The sequence below is a fragment of the Apteryx rowi genome, unplaced genomic scaffold (assembly GCF_003343035.1).
Source record: "Apteryx rowi isolate R43461 unplaced genomic scaffold, aptRow1 scaffold_150, whole genome shotgun sequence".
Lineage (NCBI taxonomy): Eukaryota > Metazoa > Chordata > Aves > Apterygiformes > Apterygidae > Apteryx > Apteryx rowi.
Window position 1 is genome coordinate 1,124,465 of NW_020447753.1, and position 19,659 is coordinate 1,144,123.

Sequence of the window (19,659 nt, forward strand, 5' to 3'; positions counted from 1 at the left end):
GATGTACAGTATCCAAGACCTAACATATCAACTGTTTCTATTATGAAGCAACTTTCAAGAATGGAGATGTACAAAGGGTTAAAAGCAGTCCCTGCCCCCCATATTTACCAAGGCATAACCCACTAATTTCTACATGTAAAAAACAAAAAAACAAAACACTGGGGGGTGGGGAGAACCAAGCAGCTCTGCCTTCCCCCCAAAAACAAAACCTTAAATAAGTATTTTTAATTTAAATTTCTATATGTTGCTTGTGTAAATTAAATCACTACTAAAAGGTATTTTTCCTCTCAGGATCTTTTCTTGTGAAACTCTGCTATAATCTGTGTTTTCTCCTCATCTTAATTAATCATTAATGCCTTAATGACTGTGCTAAATGCTGTAGGCAATTTAGTAATGAAAACATGATTAAAAAAGAAACTTGACCTGAATGCAATAGCTAAATTGCTGTTTTTAAATACAGTGATTCATATAAAATGTGTGCTCTGTGCTTAAAAACCTATTTATTTATACATAAAGTAAATGACAATCTCACCTGCTCCTAACAGTACCCAGATTTACATCCCCATTGGGAACCACTTTATTAAAAACAGCAAATCATGAGTTCCTTATTAAGATACTTCTGAATTTAATCACTCCTATGTTTTAATCTGCATCTAGTACTGCTTCAGACAGATACTCACATTTTCATATGCCCTGGGCTGAAACTGTAAAACTCATTTTGTATGACTGTCAAAACACTTAGCTTTTGTTATGCAAAGTACCAGAGTCTGACTTCAGAGTTCAATCAGTGGAAGAAGTCTGAATCTCTGTGCCCAGGCTAAGAAATACTCGGTTAGTTTGTGTATAGTAGCCAAGATGCGTTACACTAATACTGGCAAGAGCTATGGTTCTTGTAACGCTGTCTGTTGAGCTCTAATAGTTCAAATCATCTAACAATTTGGCTACAGATCTTACATACGATTTAGACACACAAGTCTTGCACACAGTTTTCACATGGTAGATCCCTTTTTTAAGAAGGTAAATATTCGCATCAGTCTTATTATCAGTCTACCTATGTTTTGTTCTACCTAGTTACACAGTCATTTTAACAGTGTGGTTTAATTCAATAAAACGTTCTGTACATCCTGTCCAGACAAGTTAAACACATGCTAAAAAGCACTGTTAAATGATCATGACCAGGGTAAGGCAGTTAATAGATGCATTTTAATAAAAAAAATATTTTTAGATATCTTTTTCAAACGCTTCTGGGAAATGAAAGGGAAAATAAAGACTTTCATGTTACCTTTGTTTAAAGGCCTTTTCGCCCATCTCCCGTGCTGCTCTCTTAACCTCTTCAGGAACAGCATCCTTTTCAGCTTGAGATATTTGGTAAACCTTGTGGCCGGCATCCAATCGATATGGCCCACCCTTACCACCTAAGCCAGCAGTGTCTCTCCCACCTAGAATGGTTGAGTTAAAAAATAATCAAAAAATACAAAAGCTTTTTCATTAAAGCTGCCATTGTCGTATCTATAGATGTTCACAAAATTTGCCGATAGTCCCAGTAGAAATATTCATTGTCATAGATTTTCAAAAACAAACAGCTATCATGGTAAAGAACTCCACTGGAATACACGTTTTTAGTCCTTTGAGGTCAGATCTGGAAGAGTTTCAACTCATACAAAGCCTAGACCATGGAAGTCTTGCACATATCCTCAAAGTTGCTCGTTGTTCAAGCCATTCATTCTGACTACTCTCTTCTCCCTAGAATTTGTTGGGTCACACTGTTCTCAAACCACTTTATACAGTGATCACTCTCACGCTCGCTAGAATTAGGAGGCACTTTGCCTATTCCCAGTGCCTACTTCCTACGCTACCCAAATTTCTGGGGCTACAGAGACATCTAGGAGAATGGCAGGTGACTCAGCCTAGTTTCTACGACTGCAAGTTTCAGGTTCTCTGTGCAGCCAATGAAGAGAAACATAAAGCCTAACTGAAGTAGGGATTTGCTACATGCAGTTTAAGTTAGGCACCGCAACTCCTTCTTTCCACTGACAATAAAGAGACCCTGTATAGAGTACTATAGATCTGAGCTGAGAAGAGCCTTGTGTAAATCCATTTTTGACTGGAACAACATTTCTCTTAGACATGCTTAAAAGATGCACAAGAAAACAATGAATGAAAACCTGTTCCACCAGCCCAAGTGTTTCCACCAACATGAGGCATGTTGTTTGGATCAACCTTTCCATGCTTGGGAGAACTGACATCCAAACCACTGTCCCTCTCAATCGTTATCTGTAAAATAAAAAATAAACTTGTAAAGCTCTCTTATTTTAACCACTGTAATGAACCTACTGCTGAAGATCTGTAAGACCAGAATGAATTTGAGAAATGCAACATTCCACCTGCCGATGACAACAGGGCAAAGCAGGGCAAAAGAGGGTAAAACAGGGTTCCTGAGAGGTACTTTAGACCCATATCAGACCTAAGAACAGTACCACCCAAACCACTTAGTGAATTCAGATCTTACCCACACTAGAAAAATAAGTGTTTTCTGATAATAGCTAATATAATTAAAAATCCTGCTGTACACTGGACCAACTGTAGTTTTAATGCCTCTTGTAGTATCAGCAACACCTGACTCTACATCCACTTATAAATTTCATGCACACACAACTATAACTCAGCATTTCTTATTGCTCAGAAGACTGATCCTCTTTCATGTACAGTGGCTAAATAAATAGCGTGCACTTCTCTGACATAAATAAACGGCTAGTTCAAATTACATGCTCAGAATGGCATGTAATGTGATGCAAAAGTGATGACTGCAATGGTGGGTTTTCTAATGTGAACACCTGTCCACTGACCGCACTTTCCCCATCGATTTACTGTACAGCTGAATACCCAACAGCTGCCAGGTGGTCAGAACTGAGTCACTTTAGGCTGGCGTTGAATTCAAGTGGGTGACTGACACTAAAAGAACACTCAGAGTTCATAACAGGAAAAAGTAATGTAGTGAACCAATGATTCATGAGTAAACTGCCCTTACTTTGTTAACCTTCTATAATTTAATACCAGTTTATCATTGCATGAAACTTAATGACACAGATATAAAACTGATGCCACCTCTACAAATAAACTTTCTTCTCATATGCTATATTATTTATTTCTCTGTTGAATTTATGTGCCCCAATAAATACAATTTATTGCCTTCTCAGAAGTTCACTAGCATAATCAGGGTTTTAACTGGAGCTGTAAAATAGTTTAATTGTTGAATTCTGCTTTGCTGACTCAATTTAATAATGACATGAATTCCACACATGTTTTCGATTTGAAAACATATGCTCTAACAACAGTGTCTTGGGAACTGTTCAAAACATAATTTTCTTTCTTTTTATAGAATTTATGTTAATTCATAGAGGTAAAATACATCCTCTGTGAACCTTGTCATTAGTGTACAATTAAGATCTAATCTGAAAAATTACATTAATTTAACATTTGCATGCGAAGAAAGACACTTATAACCACAACAGCATGTTACCCTTAGGGTTATACACTTTTCTGGCTATAGAGATTTCCTTCAAAATAAACTGTAAGAACTGTTTTGTGTAACTGGTAGGCTAGCATTCCAAACTTATCAGACACATTGAGGTAAACAAAAATTGCTGAATTTGGTTTAAAATAAAATCATAAAACCAAAAACTTAGTCTCAGCCCCATGAACCAAAACAAAATATTATTCTGTAAAGAGAAACAATAAAGTTATGGAAAATCCTTTATATTTTTATCCTTGTAGGTCCTTTATAGAAAAGTATGTAAAATTCTGCAAAAGGAAGCCGAATGAGCCATACACTATCATAATCTGTGACTTACATCCCCTATTATATTTTCATCAAGTTTGTCATTGAAAAAATTCATTAAATAGTATTATTTGGAAATACAGCTATTCTTTTTATATTATTAGGGAAAAGTTCTGTAGACAAAAGAGCTTCTTTTCTTTTGTTGCCCACATTTAATATTTCTAGGTGCATATGTACATATGCTCCATCTAGACAAGGTTCTAATATAATCCTGTTTTTACAGTGTGTATTGATCAGATTAAAGCAGGTATTCTTAACTTTGAAACAGAGCTTGGTTAACAGAAAAGCTTTTAATTTAAAATGAATTATGACTTTTTGCTCTTAAAAGGACAGCAGAACATCCAACTTTCTACTTCTCTTAAAACACTGAAAAAATTGCATGAGAGTTAAAAAGAGAGACAAGTGGTACAATCCATCACAGCATAACAATGTATCCTCCTTAGTATTTTTTTCTGTGCAAAATATTTGAAAAATTAAGAATACTAGAATGGAATAACACCAGCAGATGTGTACATTTCATGTCAGGGAACTGTTGCCTTTTCATATATTTACTTATTTTTTAAGTAACTTCTATCACACAAAATGTAGCAAAATGTTGCTGCATCTGAATATTTTAGCATCTAATTTTAATTAACACTAGATTATGCATGTAATTTTTTTATTTACCATACACTTAAAAGCTATGTTTAATTAGCACATTGTAGGTCCCTTTGAAGAAAAGCAGCGCAGTGCAATCTGAATAAGTAAATGTGAATACCAATAGGAATTTACTAGGGACAGATGATCCGGAGGGAAGTTACATTGTGTCGTTTTTTTTATTTTTAATTATCTTAATTCAAAGTAAGGTATGCTTTCTAAACAAAATATGGAATATTAAATGCTTTACTGAGGTTTATTTTTCTCTCAGTTTTTCCATAATATATTTCTAAATGCAAACATCATATATATGTAGGTTAGATGGTTGGAGAGGAAGAGTCAAGGGTGTCTCCCATCAGTATCTCTGGATATACTTTCCTGGTTCTTCTCTGAGCTCTTAGATAATTCCATCAGTGACTTATTAGGAACCCCCCGCCCCCGCCATCCCTGTCTCTGTGGAAGTCTCTCAAAACAATTTTATATCTAATGTCTTTTCTCTTCTGTGAAGGTGCTTTTTCTTTTTTTTCTCTAGAAAGTAAGTTATATTAGTGGAGAACTAGAATAGAACTGAAGATGTACTTTACAGAGATGAAATGGTAAATCACTGAGTCTGGATACAAAAGCAGAGGAAGGAAAAGGAAAAAACATAAGAGAAAACATTTTGAACAATTACGCATACTTCAGCATGACGGATATAAAGAGATGAAAGAGACACAGATAAGATCACCCCACTGGAGGCTGGATGAATTCTTGACATTAGAAACTGTTGGAAAGGTAGAGTTAAGGGGAAGGATCCACGACTTTATTTTGAACCTGGCAAACAAATACAGTCAGTGGAAAAAATCTAGTTTGACTGAAGTGAAAAGGAAGACAAGCAGAAGTAGTGAAAAAAGAGAAAAAGCTAAAATAAATTTAAGAAATGCATAGTAACTTTTCCAAACTTGTCTGATTGGAATTTCTAAACCTACTTAGTTTTCTCTTATATACTGTTGTGATAGATATCTTCCAAATACACAGATAATACACTTGCTCAGGAGTTGACCTGCCCCCTCCTGTATACTTTGCTTTTGAATCTACTGTAAGGCTTCCATCAACTTTGTTTCTTTCAGTAAGATTTTTGACTAAGGTTCTCTCTTCAAGAAAAACCTGTGCTGCTTCTTTATATGCTTATAGCTATATATGAACTGAAAGGCTTTATTCATTATTGTGAAGATTTCATACAGCCTGTTGTGCATATCACAGCTATGTAAAACAACAGGCGAATTCAGTCTAGTAGCCTTGAGTTTCAGCTATGAGGTAAGGGTCAGAGCAGAATAGCTGGAAAAAATGTGAAATTTTCCTCTAAGACTTCCCTTTGATTTCCAAAATAACCACCAGTTCCAAAATACTCATGGCACACGTTCCTTTTGCGCATTGTCTGAACTCGTTTATATATATTGGTGATTCATGATCAGGGAACGAAAGCACTTTTCTACTTTATCAGTCTCTGTTTGGGCAGGCTCTTCTTTAAAGTTTTCACCACACAAGAAGCTTAACTGCCATCCTTTGCTAGGGCTATATATGAGAATCTTATTTTACTCTCTATAAAGCCAGATTTTCAGTACTCTTCAACGATCTTAGTCCCTGGCTTAAAATCTCTTTTGCGCCTAATCTTTTTTTTTCTGACTATCTTATATTCTCAAGGCACATACACCAACAGGTAACGAGTATAATCCAAAGGACTAAATGGATGGAGGCTTTGTAGATGTTCCAAAGTCACTGAAACAAACAAAAAAAATTATATGTGAAAAGAACATGAAGATTGGAGGTCAGAAAGATGCTAAAGGAATGAGCTTTTCTGAGGAGGCAAGAGTATGAAGTGCTTGAGAGAAAAGGAAATGAAGAAAGAAAGAGCAAATACCAAGCATTGTTAAAGCTCTAACATAATTTTCTGGTCCTGCCTCTTACATATCTATTCCTCCCTTCAGCAAGGGCAGCTATGCAGGCACAGAACTTAACACTCATTTTACATTCAGCGAAAGATGCATGTTATCTTAACAACTCACTCTATATCAGTTTCTTCTAAGATGTATGAATAGATGCCAAACAGTTATACATGGCTACACTTTATTTTTTTCTGATAACACTGGGATTCTACGAGCCAACTGAATAAGGGAAACTGATATAAACACATTCAGTATGGAAACTGAATAATCTTGTCATCCTTTGTGTAGTAAAGTAGATATACAGGCCCAGAGAAATCACATACATGATTTAATGCACTCAACAACACAATGTAACCAGGTGTTCCACATCTGTTATATATTTATGACAAACGCTATTAAATACATACCAATCTGTAACAGGGGCCACTCTGAAGATGAATCAAAGGACGTCAGTTTTGTCTAGACTTAAGCTGGTCAGAAAAACTATGGTAAGGGAACCCTATACTGTGTACTAACCAAGTCTGCTGTGTACTACTGAGTGCAGAATTACATTCATGTCACTTATGTGAATGTGGGATAATTCTGTCGCATTCTGATACAAAATCTTCTGATCTAATAAAAGAAACTCCTGGAGAACAAGGGTTACTTGTGGAGAGCAAGGAATCACTGGCATACGTCACTGAGTGCATGGCCCAATCTGGATACTTTCATTAGCCCTCTGTAAAAGACAGGAGCTGAATTTGCTGTGAGTCACGCAGCTGACCCAGATACAATGTGCAATGCCTCTACAAGGCACTGTCATAGCTATGGGAAGCAAGGAGTTTGAAGTAACCCATCAATAAAAGTGTGTGAATTATGGAGAGGCCTGCTGTGCTCTACTATTAAAATGATATGTCCTACACTTACACCAACTTTTCACTCTAATACACGTGTTGTCTTCACAGTTACAGTATTTTCCTTTTGAGCTTGGAATGCATTTTATTCTAAAAGTTTATGAACTTTCATGCAGCTCTTAGACTGTATGAATAAAACTGATCAGAAACATTAACAAATTTAGATTGAGCTGTTTTCATACAAGTAAGCTTAACAATATTTTAGCACCCAGTAATCTTAATCAGGCACTGCAATGAAACTTCACCACCTCAAAGACAGTCCTAGGTAGCCTAACTGTGCATTTCCATAACCTAACAAGTGTTGGTTGCCTTCAATTTGCATATGCCAAACAAATAATAAACATAATAAAAGGAACAACAGGCAACCTTCAATATGTCACATTTATTTGTCTGGTGGCAATAAAATCATCCTATTGGCTGACATTTTATGAGATTCATTTAATGAACTATTCAAAGTACCTGTGGACTGAATACCTACTAATGTCTGAATTTCTCTATTGATAGCATGTTTATAATAGTACACAAACTAAGCAGCAAAAGACACTTAGCAAAGTCAGCTGAAATGAATACTTAAGTATGCCTATTATTCAATCATTCAAGTTCCAGAGTATTCATGATCTGCAACACTGACATCTTTTCAACCACTCATTTTAAGTCCACACATCAGTTCCTTATTGTTCAAGTCTATTACATTAAACTAAGTTCTCTTTGTTGCAGAGACAGGGCATCTCATCTATTGCTGTATTTTCTCACTTAAAATTCTCCTTATGCCTGGGAGTTTCATGCAGGACGTATAACCAACAACTCCCACTGTCTTAGATGCCCATACCTCCATTACAGCCTTGTAACAAGTTTATTCTCCAAAACAAGGGGCAGAACATCTACTCAGATATAACAATTGGCAGAAAAAGAACTCATGGTTACGGGTTAGGAAATTTCTTTTAGATTTTGTAAGCAAAGATCACGAGAGGCTGAAAATATTTCTAGCTTTGAACAGAAAAGTAATAAATGAGTGACAGCTTTTAACAAAATACGGAAAGCATTTGACTGTAGTTTTTCCTTGATGCAAACTGGGATGCATTTCTGATGTAGATTCATTTTTTGGTTGTAGACCTGTCACCTTACTCTATATATGACATGCTTCCATTCAACACAGTAAGTTGGCTAGAGAGTAGATGGCCTTTAATGCAGCAGCTTGCTTTTGTATTCTGATTTGGTTAACTTCATTAAAATTCCTGAAGGGAACAAGATGTGTCAGTGCCTCCCATTCAGGAGTGCTTGCCAGAAGAGCTCCTTTGCAATGCTCACAGCAACAAAAGTTATTTTCTGCTTGAGGATGGGAGAGGAAGCATTGGCTTCTACTGGGGATGACCTGCTGCATGCGCAGGGGAAAGGAACTTTTCCCCTGTTAGTTTTAGTGCATCTGGCCCTGATGGGACTAACCATCTAATCTAGTCCTCTTACAGAAGACAAAACACTTATTTTAATACTCTGACCTCAACTTAAAAAAAATGGAGAAAACCAGAAAGAATACTCTAATTCTGGACTAACATACGGCACAGGCAAAGGGATGTGAATTGTACTTTAAAAAACAGACTATACCTCTATCCTGAAATTTCCCCAAATTAAATTTTTCTTATCCTTTCCAGTCAGTTAGAACAGTGCCAGCCATTTCTTATAGGATTTTACATCTTCAGAATGGAAATCTTTTGTGTTTCCCTGCTCCCCAATCTGAAAAACCTCAGTGTTACCCTAGGCTGTATTTAGCAGGTCACAGTACATCCTTTCCTTCAACACATTCTTTATCAGCAGCAACATGCTGAATTTATGCATTATTTTGTTGACAGGTATACAAAAATTCCAGATCAGGCTGTTTGAATATCAAAGGCAAATCTGCTTGTTTCATGTTGGTTTTGCATTCTATTGTAAAGCTGATTCTCCCAAAGACAGAAAAAAAAAGCTGTAAAATGAAAATGAGACTATAAACCTAGTGAGAAAAAGGCAAGAAGAGGCAAAAGAAATCTCATTACTTTTATTACTTTTATTGTATCATATATGTTTTTTTTTCTATTTTGCTAAAAATCAATAGCACAATTTCTATTCATGCGAATGGTGCAAAATTGAGCCCACAAGTCATATTTCCACAGAAAGGAATATTCAGTATTAGACAAGACAATAATAACGTATGCAATACATTACATACCTTCAATTCTACCCTGAAGTGACACTGCTGTATAGAATACATTTAAAGGTTTTTCTATTCATTTTGCTTCATTTTGGTTTTGTATCTTGTCTGCAAAACTTTGCAAGAATTCAAAATGAAATAATGAAGCTTCATTCATCATATGACTCCTGTGAACATTTCTCTCTAAAAGTAGCCCTTAAAATTCATACAGGGAGTAAACTTGTCTGTCTAGATTAGCAAACCTGCTCAAAGCATCATTGCATTAATGAAATTTTGGATTTGTAAAACAAAACTGAAATCATAGATAGGTTATCTTGTGTGGGAAAGAGGTGGGGACTTGGAGTGAAACACATAAAAAGGGGTGTCTGGCTTGCACCTGAAGGAAGTTTTTATACGTCAGCTAAGAAAACCCCAAACACGAAAAGCAGTAACAAGTGCTGTGGGTCTTCTTTTGAACTAAATGCTGTCATTCTAAGCACTATCTTAGAACCTCTACAGCATTAGGTCCCTTAGAGTCTTTAGTCCATGAATATATATTCTGTGGCTTAAATGAAATGCTGGATGAAGTAATGATGAAAATATTATACATTTCTTCTATCTCACAGATATTCCATTTTGTTAACACCTGTGTAAATTCCACTTTTATCTGTTATTATTAAAAATTTCCAAGTCTATTCCTTTCAACTGAAAGATATGAGGTCATGATCTTTCCACTATGCTAATCCACTACAAAATATGATCAGAGCAGACAAAATCTGGCTTGGTTATTTATCATTACTACTACACATCTCCTAACTACATCACTACGGCAGTTTATTTTACTGCACTAAAAACTATGTGAAATTAGAGGATGAGTTGGTTATACATGAAAGATGCAAAGTACTGTTTAAAGAAACCTGAGGTAAACATTTCAAAAGTGTCTAAGTGATGAAGAGAAAGCTAATTTTTTCGTTACTTGTCTTTTTAAGTCACTTATGTAGTTGCAAAATATTTTACCCACAGTGCAGAGCACGACAGAGTTGTTAACATTCAGCAAGCTTTGCAGGCAATACCTTCCACTGTCCCTGTCATATCTGCAGAGCGCAAATTCAAAGAAGTGTTGCGATGTTTAGTAAAATCAATCAACATTTGAGACTGAGCAAGTCCACTGAGCTGGCCTCTTTCTGGAGCCCAACCAATATTTTGAGCTCAGGCATTCAGAAAGAAAATGGTTAGTCACTTTCATATTTCTGATTTTACCATAAAGATAAAAGGATCCATTTATTTGGGAAACATTTACTATCATAAACTTGGAAAACTCTGTATTCAGTTTCTTCTGGAGTTCCCTGAATAATCAAAGCTGCAAAGGAAGGATAAGTGAATAAAAGGCACAATTAGGAATGTTCTGGATAGAAAAGTGCTGGGACATTGCACTGTCAAAAGAAAGTTGAGAAAAAGTACACGTGGAAGCACAAAAGCCTTATTTTGAACAGCCCTAAGACCTTGTCAAATCTCTCCTTAAGTAGCAGAGACTTAAGTTATTAAAAATTTTAATAGTTTTGTTTTATAGGAAAGCCTCCTACATCTAATACTACTGTAACAGATGATTTGATTTAAATTTTTGTCACTTTTGTCCTTTCGCTAATTAGAGAGCAAGTTTCCTAAGAGCGAAATTATCAGTATACATCTGTTTTGTTCTGACAGCAGACTTTCACCGATGTTATGAGCTCTGGCCTCTAAGCCGGCAATGCTTACTGGTGCAGACTCTCTGAGATGTGAAAGATGGTGTGTTGAGGTATTGTATTTTCTCCCATGAGAGCTGTGGTCTTTCATATTGCCAGAGGAAGAAAGAGGAACTTTGTGCTGGATCAGCCGGCTCTAACAGAAAGTTAAGGTTATTTCCACCTCCACTCTTAGCCTGCTGGCTTTAATTAGACTAGAAGATCTTTAGGAAACTGGAAGTTTCAACTGGAAGATCTTTAGGAAAGGGAATGTATTTTCAAAGTGTTTGTATGGTGCTTCAAATGAGCGTCTGATTTCACCTGAGTACATTTATATTAGAAAAAGCAGCTGAACGAGAATTGATGATCTTTATCTGAGTTATTTTACCCTGCAGAGAATTTGAGAGATGTGAACTTATCAAGCTCTATGAGTTCCTGGCTTTCTAGTCTCATGTTTCCCCACACTCAAATGCCTTGTTTCAAAGGGCAGCATCTGCCTCCTACTCCCCCACTTTGCTAGGATGAATCATGCAGTCCAGGAAAAGGTCACAGAGCTAAACTGACATCATTCATTATGTGTGGCAAAGAAACCCCAAACACCACCCCACCGAAAACTGCTAAGGGACAATGAATAGTTAGTGTTGGAGTACTTGGAGTTCATGGTCCCAGAATTGCAAATGCTATCAATCTGTACCTTGTAATCTACTTACTGACTTGATAACTCTGAATCTGGAGTATTTCAAGTTTTTCAGGATCCCTTGCTTTAGTTTTTAGAATTAAACCTGCACAACTGTAGAATGCCATCATATGGTTATTCCAAACTCACAAAAACTCTCCACTGAATATGCTTTTCACAATTTATGGGTTTTGTCCTGATAGTACTTAAGATGAGAAAAACCAGTGTTCTAGCTCACTGGTACCCTCATGCGGTCAGAACAAGCATTTGGTCAAATGCAGAAAAATATGAAACATTTTGTCATTAGAAATATACAGGAAAAAAGAAGGACAAGCAACACTTGTTAAAGGTCATGCTTTTATCATGGAGCAAGAACTGCATGTTGCTGGGTATCCAGGTCCCCTCCATTCTAACAGATTAAAATATGACCAAGGAAAAGGAAACTGAATGCACCCACCAAAAGTCTGGTAAGTGCCTTAGCTGTGTTGTAGCTCTATATCAGGCACACACCAGTCAAAAAAAAAACCAAAAAAAACCCAACCCAGGAGCAAAAGCCAGACAAGAGGCATGATGCGTGCCAATAAGTCTTTTAACTGGCTGACTAGGGAGCAGGATGTGAGAAGAGGAGGAGAAAGTATTGTAGCATACCTCAGAGAAAAGCGTATGTGTGGCACAAGGATCCCAAATCTTTTCCCTAAACTGCTCTACAAACTGTTTTTCTAAGTCCACTTCCTATTCTTGCTCATTATGAAACACAGTTCCTGAGGGACTGAGTACCCACTAAGTTATAACAATCTCTTGAACTAATGCTAATTCAAGAAAGTTAATGTCCAGGTATGACTTCTGGGCAAAACTGAAGTTGCCTGGTTGACATGCATTTTCTGTGTGTGTGTGTGTGTGTGTGTGTGTGTGTGTGTGTGAATGTATACACATAGGCACACATGCACACAAATACGTATATGTACGTGCACACCCACACAGGCCTAGCTTAACATGATCATATTTCTTCTAACTTTTACAGGAAATCTGACATTTTGGGGATTATAACAATTACTTTTAAAATGTACTCAACTTTAACTCCAGTTTAACACCAGGCTTCAGTTGAAATACGTACACATTTGTAGTGGTGGACCTGACATCCCATAACAGCTGCTCAGCATTTGCTGTTTACCTCAGCAAATCAAAAACAGGTGAAATGATGGGTTGCAGAAGAAAATCAGAATCTTGGGAACCACTGCTGAGTGCTGCTGAACTCAGCAAAACACTGTTTAGACATTAGACACATGAACAAAACATCCTTGAATTTTTCACCTAATAGTGACGAACACATACATATACACTGCACTTTTTACTTACTGACATGAACCATAAAATATGCCTTCCTGTTGTTCACAGGACATAGCATAACGTGTTCTGTTAACATTTTTGAATGCTGCTATGAAAGCAGAGAAGACAGCCATTTAGATCTGAGAAAAAATCCATGTCATCTCTTGGGTTTTGTTGAATCTATACTCATCTCAGCTGGGCATGTTTTAATCTTGAACAACCTAAAGTTGACATTTGTTTCTTAGGTGGCTGCACTGTGTTTACATGCAACTTTTTTACCTAGCTTAGATACATCTGCAGTGATTACAGTCTTACAAGATACTTTAAGAATATTCAAACCACACAGCTTGGCAACACAGGTACAAAAGCATGTTTATATAACCTTGCAGGTATATACTGCATTTATCCCACCTCTGACACTGCAGTGTAGACACACAGTATGAACCCAAACAAGTCACCTGCCTTCCTTCTGTCTCAGTTCCCTCCTCTGTAAAGCAATGATAACACTTACTGGCTCCATATGTTGCAAGAATTACATATTTAAATATTTAGGGATGTCTAAAGGTAAACAATTAGGGATGGATGAATTAATGTTTTCACCTCTCCATTTAGCTAGTTGCAAAGATTCATGCTCCGTGGGAACACTGTATCAGTAAAATGTTAACTAGTCACAGCAGAAACCAAAAAGAAGAACATGTCTCTAGTGCTACTGGGAAAAGGAATCTCAATTTAAGATAAATGCATTCATCTTTGACATAAAATTATGCCCTGTCAGTTCCCCAGGGCAGAAGATCAAGAATGAAATCTCCCAAAACCTTAATCTAAAGCCATCTTTACTCTTATATATATTTCATTTATGTATCCTTTTAGTGCCAAGGCCTTAAACATATTCAAAATATATCTAAGTCATGCTGAGTAATCCACTTCTAGGACCTGTTCTAACAAAATATATCTGAGCTGGTACTCCTTGAATTTATACATACTACTGCAGAACTGTCCCTAGTGCATTTGCCATTCAAATGGTATGCATTTGTCATGGTGTGAAGCAAAGAACTTCTCTCATTAATATGTATTTCTGGATTCTTTCCACCATCTCAATTTTGTGATGCTGTCAGCTATAACATGACTTAACTGTTCAGTTGACTTTTTGCTAGAGAATGGTGAGACCAGGTCAAGTCACAAAAGCAATGAGGAAAAAACCCAAGAGAAATTCCAGGCTTCTTCTTGTCTGCAGAAGGGCCTTGTTTCATACAAAGCAATTATCCAAGTAAATGCCTGCCCCGATATGTTGACTGTTACTAATAGGCACTATGTGAACTGCCTTCAATAGCATGGGCAGTCCAAATGTTTTGAGTAGTTGACCAAATGGGTACAAAATTGCCCTGAATAGGCCTCGCTGCATCTCCAACATGTATCTTCTGGATTGACCCAGATACAAAGAAGTACAAGACTAAAAAAACAGGTTGAGAGAAAAAATCTTGTGCTGAGAGTTGCACATCAGCCTTGAGACTAAAGAGACTGGAGGATAGAGATGTTTCATTACTGATTTTTTTACAGTGCCTGCATTTGTACACTGGGTGAGCATAGGTGCCATTTTTCTATCCAAAGCACAAGAAACTTCCAGTAGCTGAAATATCGATGCTGGGTACTTTATCTATTTTTAAGTAAGTTGGTATTAGCAAGGCCAGTGCCCTCTGTATTCACATTTGCTGTATCTTTCATTCACCCAAGTCCTACAGTATGTGATCTTGATGGTGAATTGGCTGATTTTGGATCATTCAAGTAACCATGTGAGCTCTTACAGCAGATATAGTCTAAGCCAAACATTTCTGGATTTGTAAGTTCCTGAGGAAAATGGACACCTATACAGCACACCTAAGTAGAGTGGGCCTCCGTCCTAAGCCAAAGAGATGTAAGGAACAACCAACCTTGATGAAGTCAGTGAAACAGGCAGGCCTTGAGCCCTTGAGGTCCGGGACCTTCCAGGATTACCAGATGTAACATTTGGTGAGAAGTGTGTCATGTTGGTTTTGGGGATTACAGCTGACAGATGGGAAAAAGGAAAGAAGTCCTTTTTTTGCTTGTTAGCTATTCACTTGGATGAAGATGTAAAGACTTCTTCACAAAGCTAGCTTGAAAATTAGGTACCCAAGTGTCTATGAGGAATGCCTGCTACAATGCCAAAAGAAAACGAGAGGGAAGAGTCCATAGGCAATAAGAGAATTGCAGACACTTAACTCCTTAGGCCTTCATATACAGCCAGAAACGCGCAAAAGCTCATCTGAAGCACATGAGCAAGAATGCATCTACTTCAGGTTCCACACATACACCAAATAACACATACCCCAAGAAAAAAAGAAAAAAAACCCCTAAGAAATCTCAGATTATAACAATGGGGTTTTTTTTGATCAATCAGATCACTTCTTTGGCATTCTTGGTACTGAGATAACAGAGATTATCACCAACTTTGGTTGTCATTTTGCATGGTGATATTATCTGGAACAAGACTAGCAAAGGATTGCCAATAAAGCTGTGATTCTATTTTGAATTTCTGATATATATTATTATGCATTACAGTCCAACTCTTTCATAACCTTCAACCCAAGCACAATTTTATGCACGCAAAAGGTGTGGGTTTGTCCTGGGACTTTTGAAAATGATGACATTTCAAGCATATTTTTTACACAGCACAGAACACTTCTGGCAACAATTTACAGCAAGAGAACATTAAGTGTAATGAATACAGAAAAAAATGGTTTTGCTGATAATCATGTAGAAACAAATAAAAATTTAGTTGCAGAAGCTACAGGTGCCTAAAGGGCATGATGCTTTACTTCCTATTAAACTACCTCTAAATGAGGTATCTTTTAACTTTTAACTACTTTTATGTAAGCATTGTACTGTAACTATATTAGACAAAAAAGTAAACAATGTTTACTGAAAAATAACAGTCCAACCATACCAGAACTTAGTCAGTGCTTTCTCTATTTAATTTCTATTAATAAAACTTTGATGCAAAATGTATTGCAAACTTATATATGTATGCCTGTTGCCATGAAACTTTAATAGCAAGACTTGAAAGACTTTGTCTTTCAAATTCTTTTTAGATATTTGATAATAAAGTATTTTAAAAACACAAACATCAGGCAATGAGAAAACTCAGCAATTTATGGATTTCAAAGAGAGCTCATAACTTCAGAAAATCCTGTATTCTGTTTAGATAATGCATTTTAGGTACTCGGTACTCAGATTTAATTATTTCAGAATTCTGTACTCATACTCTGAGTTTAAAACTTCAATAAATTAACAAAATTTCTGACATGCCTGCATAAATGCAGATAAATGTAAACATAAACCACACTTCCAAAAACTATTTTTATAGCCTCAAGGCTTCAGCAGTTTGAACTCTGCTGAGTGTATCAATGGTACAAAACAGATGTTGACTGAAGACTACCTCAACATTATATCATAGGAGCCTAATTGCTTAATATTAGTGGAACAGCTGTTTGTTTTCCTCTGTTTTATTGCTTACATACATACAGCTTGTTTCTAAGATCTAATGTTTGTTTGTGGAAGCCAGACTACAACCCAAGATGATATTAGCAATAGTTCCAACTAAAACCTGGTCAGAGACTTGTTTCCAGTTCTTTGAAAGTACATTTATATTGAAAGCCCTCTAATACTTTTTCCTTCAAAAGTCAGAAGCTATGGAGAGATTTTGTGTGTTTTGTGGTGCAGTGGTTCCCAACCACCTAGATAGGTCTCGTGTGGGTGTGAACATGCTTTGCTGAGCCTGTGGCAGCTTGGAGGAAAGAGCAAAGATGCATCAATGGCAGCTTTTAGGGAAAGGGAAATTGGAGAGGGGGGAGTGAAATCTAGTGATGCGTAGAAAACTGCCCATTTTCTTAAGTGTGGTTCTGCTACAAAATGATTGAGAACGATGGCTTTAGTCAAGGAATTAGAGATGCTTCATTAGACTCCAAGATACTTAACAAGAATTTGAGCATGAAACATTATATGTAGAATGTGATTTTCATACACTTGTATGAATGAATCAACATGTGGCTGAAAAATATTTTCAATTCTGTAAACACAGGTATTAGTAAATATTTAGCTGCAGCTTTTTCAGCAAAATAATTGTCTCTAGAAGAGGAAATATGGGTGTTCTTGCTAAGCTTACCTTACACAGGGAATCTACAAGGGTATGTTTTCAGGCTAACAGAATCCTTTCATTTCCAGAAATAACTGCCTTAATAAAGTACTGCTTTTATGTCTAGATCCTTAGGAAGATTGAGTTAGGTCCTTATTTCCAATTAGCAGAGCACGGAGTTTTCACAGAAACTACATACTCATCATCTCATGAGAAATTTAAGTAAAATAAATAAATGGTAAGTTTTAATTTACTGTTTATCACTCTGTAATGCCTCTGTAAAAAAAAGCTTATTTCTTAGGTGTCATTATCTTTCCATTTAAAGTAAAGTGTGTAATGTGGAGTATAGAAGTTAGTTAATTGTGCAAGTTTGAAGATTGTATAGGAGGTTTCTTTTCAGCCCTTTAGTTTAAATCAAACAATATGCCATTTTTAATTCTGATGAACCACTAACTGGGGCTATATATATCCTGCACTGACAGAGGAAAGAAGATGACTCCTGCATCTTTATCTTATATCTAACTAAAAACCTGAAAAGTGCCTACTAATTAGAGAGGCAGACTGTCAGGAGAGAGAAATTCTACTACAAATCTTGAAAATTGCTTTGTGACCGTGGGAAAACCTTTTACCCTTTTTGTAAAATGTAATGGAAATATAAAACTTGACATTACTAGTTAGATACCTTAAAATATTCTGATGATGTATACTTTCCAAGCCAGTATTCTCTACTGTTTAGTTGACTATGATTGACATTACAGGAACACCACTGGTTAAAACTACGACAAAGTTACCCCAAAAGATAAAAAAGAATGAGAAACACTATTAAAGCAAATAAAACTGTCACTATTCCTCCTGATCCTCTCAACTTGAGCAGTAGATGAAACTGGGCTCATGAAAAACGACTGCATCTGACCATAAGATGGTGCTGTTGTTACTGTGTTGGTAATAAAAATGGCCCTGGTAAGGCAGTAAGTAACCACACAAATGTGCTACTGGATAACTGTTTTCTTTTCTCATGACTTTTATGAAAGACATCTGCTGAGGTCCAATAGCAAGAACACGTCAGTTGTTGCACAAGTTTATATAGTTGCAGAACATCTTGTAGAAAGGGAGCTCAAGTGTGGGAAAAGAGTGAAAGAACCATGTTTTCTGCCTAATAAATCTCACTCACACTTGAGGTAGCTGGACACCTTGTAAATAAAAACTTAGATTTAATTTAGAGAAGATTCGACCTGTTTTCCCATTTTCTAATGTTCTGTAAAAGTGGTTATAGAAATTCATGAAACAGAAATAACCAACAGAAATAAATTCAACTGTAGATGGAGACAGGATCTTCCTTAGCTAAAGGTGGAGAAATCAAGTCCTCCTAAAGCACACTCTAGTTCTTCAAAGTAAAATAATATATTTTCTAATCACTAACAAAAGTTAAAAATGCAGTTGTACAGTCCTGAATATTACCTCCATGTTGCAATGGTGATCATACATATTAGCCAGTACATTAACATCTGTGCACATATATCCATGCATGCATAGCTACATGTATGTGCTGGAGATTTTCAACATCTACTCAAACATTCCACGTGAGAACATGGCTATATTGAGACTCTTGTAACTGTGCTCAGCTGGGAGGATTTTCAAAATCAGCCAAAGACACTACTCTGAGCTCAAGGCATCTTCCACCTACGTTTCAAGTTTCTTTTCTAAAGTACAAAGGCAATATTTTTTTTTCCCCCAAATACATGAATTCTGGAAAAATACATGTTTTCCTTTAAAATTAATTTCACTACCTTACATTCTGAAAGTTGCAGTTAAAAATCAGCATGAGACAAAGAATTAATTTACATTTAAATGCACTGGAGTTTGGCAAAAATACAAATACTGCAAGATAAAGAACCAGTCAGTAACTGTAATTACAGGGGTCACAAATAAGCTTTCTAATTGAGCTATTGATTTTTTTTTCAATTAAGACATCTATTCAATTTTTTTTGTAGGTATATTCCTACTTCACGGTGTTTTTCAACACAGCACTCCCTCCACTCCTCTCCCAACTGAAAACTCATTTGCGCCATTTTGTTAAATGTTTTTCACTTCAGGTTTGGGAACTCCTACCTGCACAGGTCGACCATCCTCTTGTCCGATCATGTTCCTCCAGTCCTGCAGCGAACGCTGGAGGCTGTCGAGTCCTGTCTCCCAAAGTCTCACGCCACCTCCCATGTCCACACTAACCAAACCCACTTTGCCCAGAGGTGCCAAGAGGGCATCTGTGTCTGAGATCTTAGACAGCCAAGATGTATACGGAGAGAGAGAACCTGATCTGAAAAACAAGCATG

General features: G+C 36.6%; 1 protein-coding gene across 3 annotated transcripts in view; it reads right to left on the bottom strand.

Moving 5' to 3' along the window:
• Positions 1 to 19,659, bottom strand: part of VWA8 (von Willebrand factor A domain containing 8) — a 197,648-nt gene that overhangs the window by 29,424 nt on the left and 148,565 nt on the right. For all 3 annotated transcript variants that reach the window (XM_026058921.1, XM_026058919.1, XM_026058920.1), the window contains 3 exons: positions 19,439 to 19,643; positions 2,166 to 2,274; positions 1,283 to 1,439 (listed from right to left, as the gene is read on the bottom strand). In XM_026058921.1, coding sequence (XP_025914706.1) covers positions 1,283 to 1,439; positions 2,166 to 2,274; positions 19,439 to 19,643 — 471 coding nt within the window. The remainder of the gene's footprint in view (positions 1 to 1,282; positions 1,440 to 2,165; positions 2,275 to 19,438; positions 19,644 to 19,659) is intronic.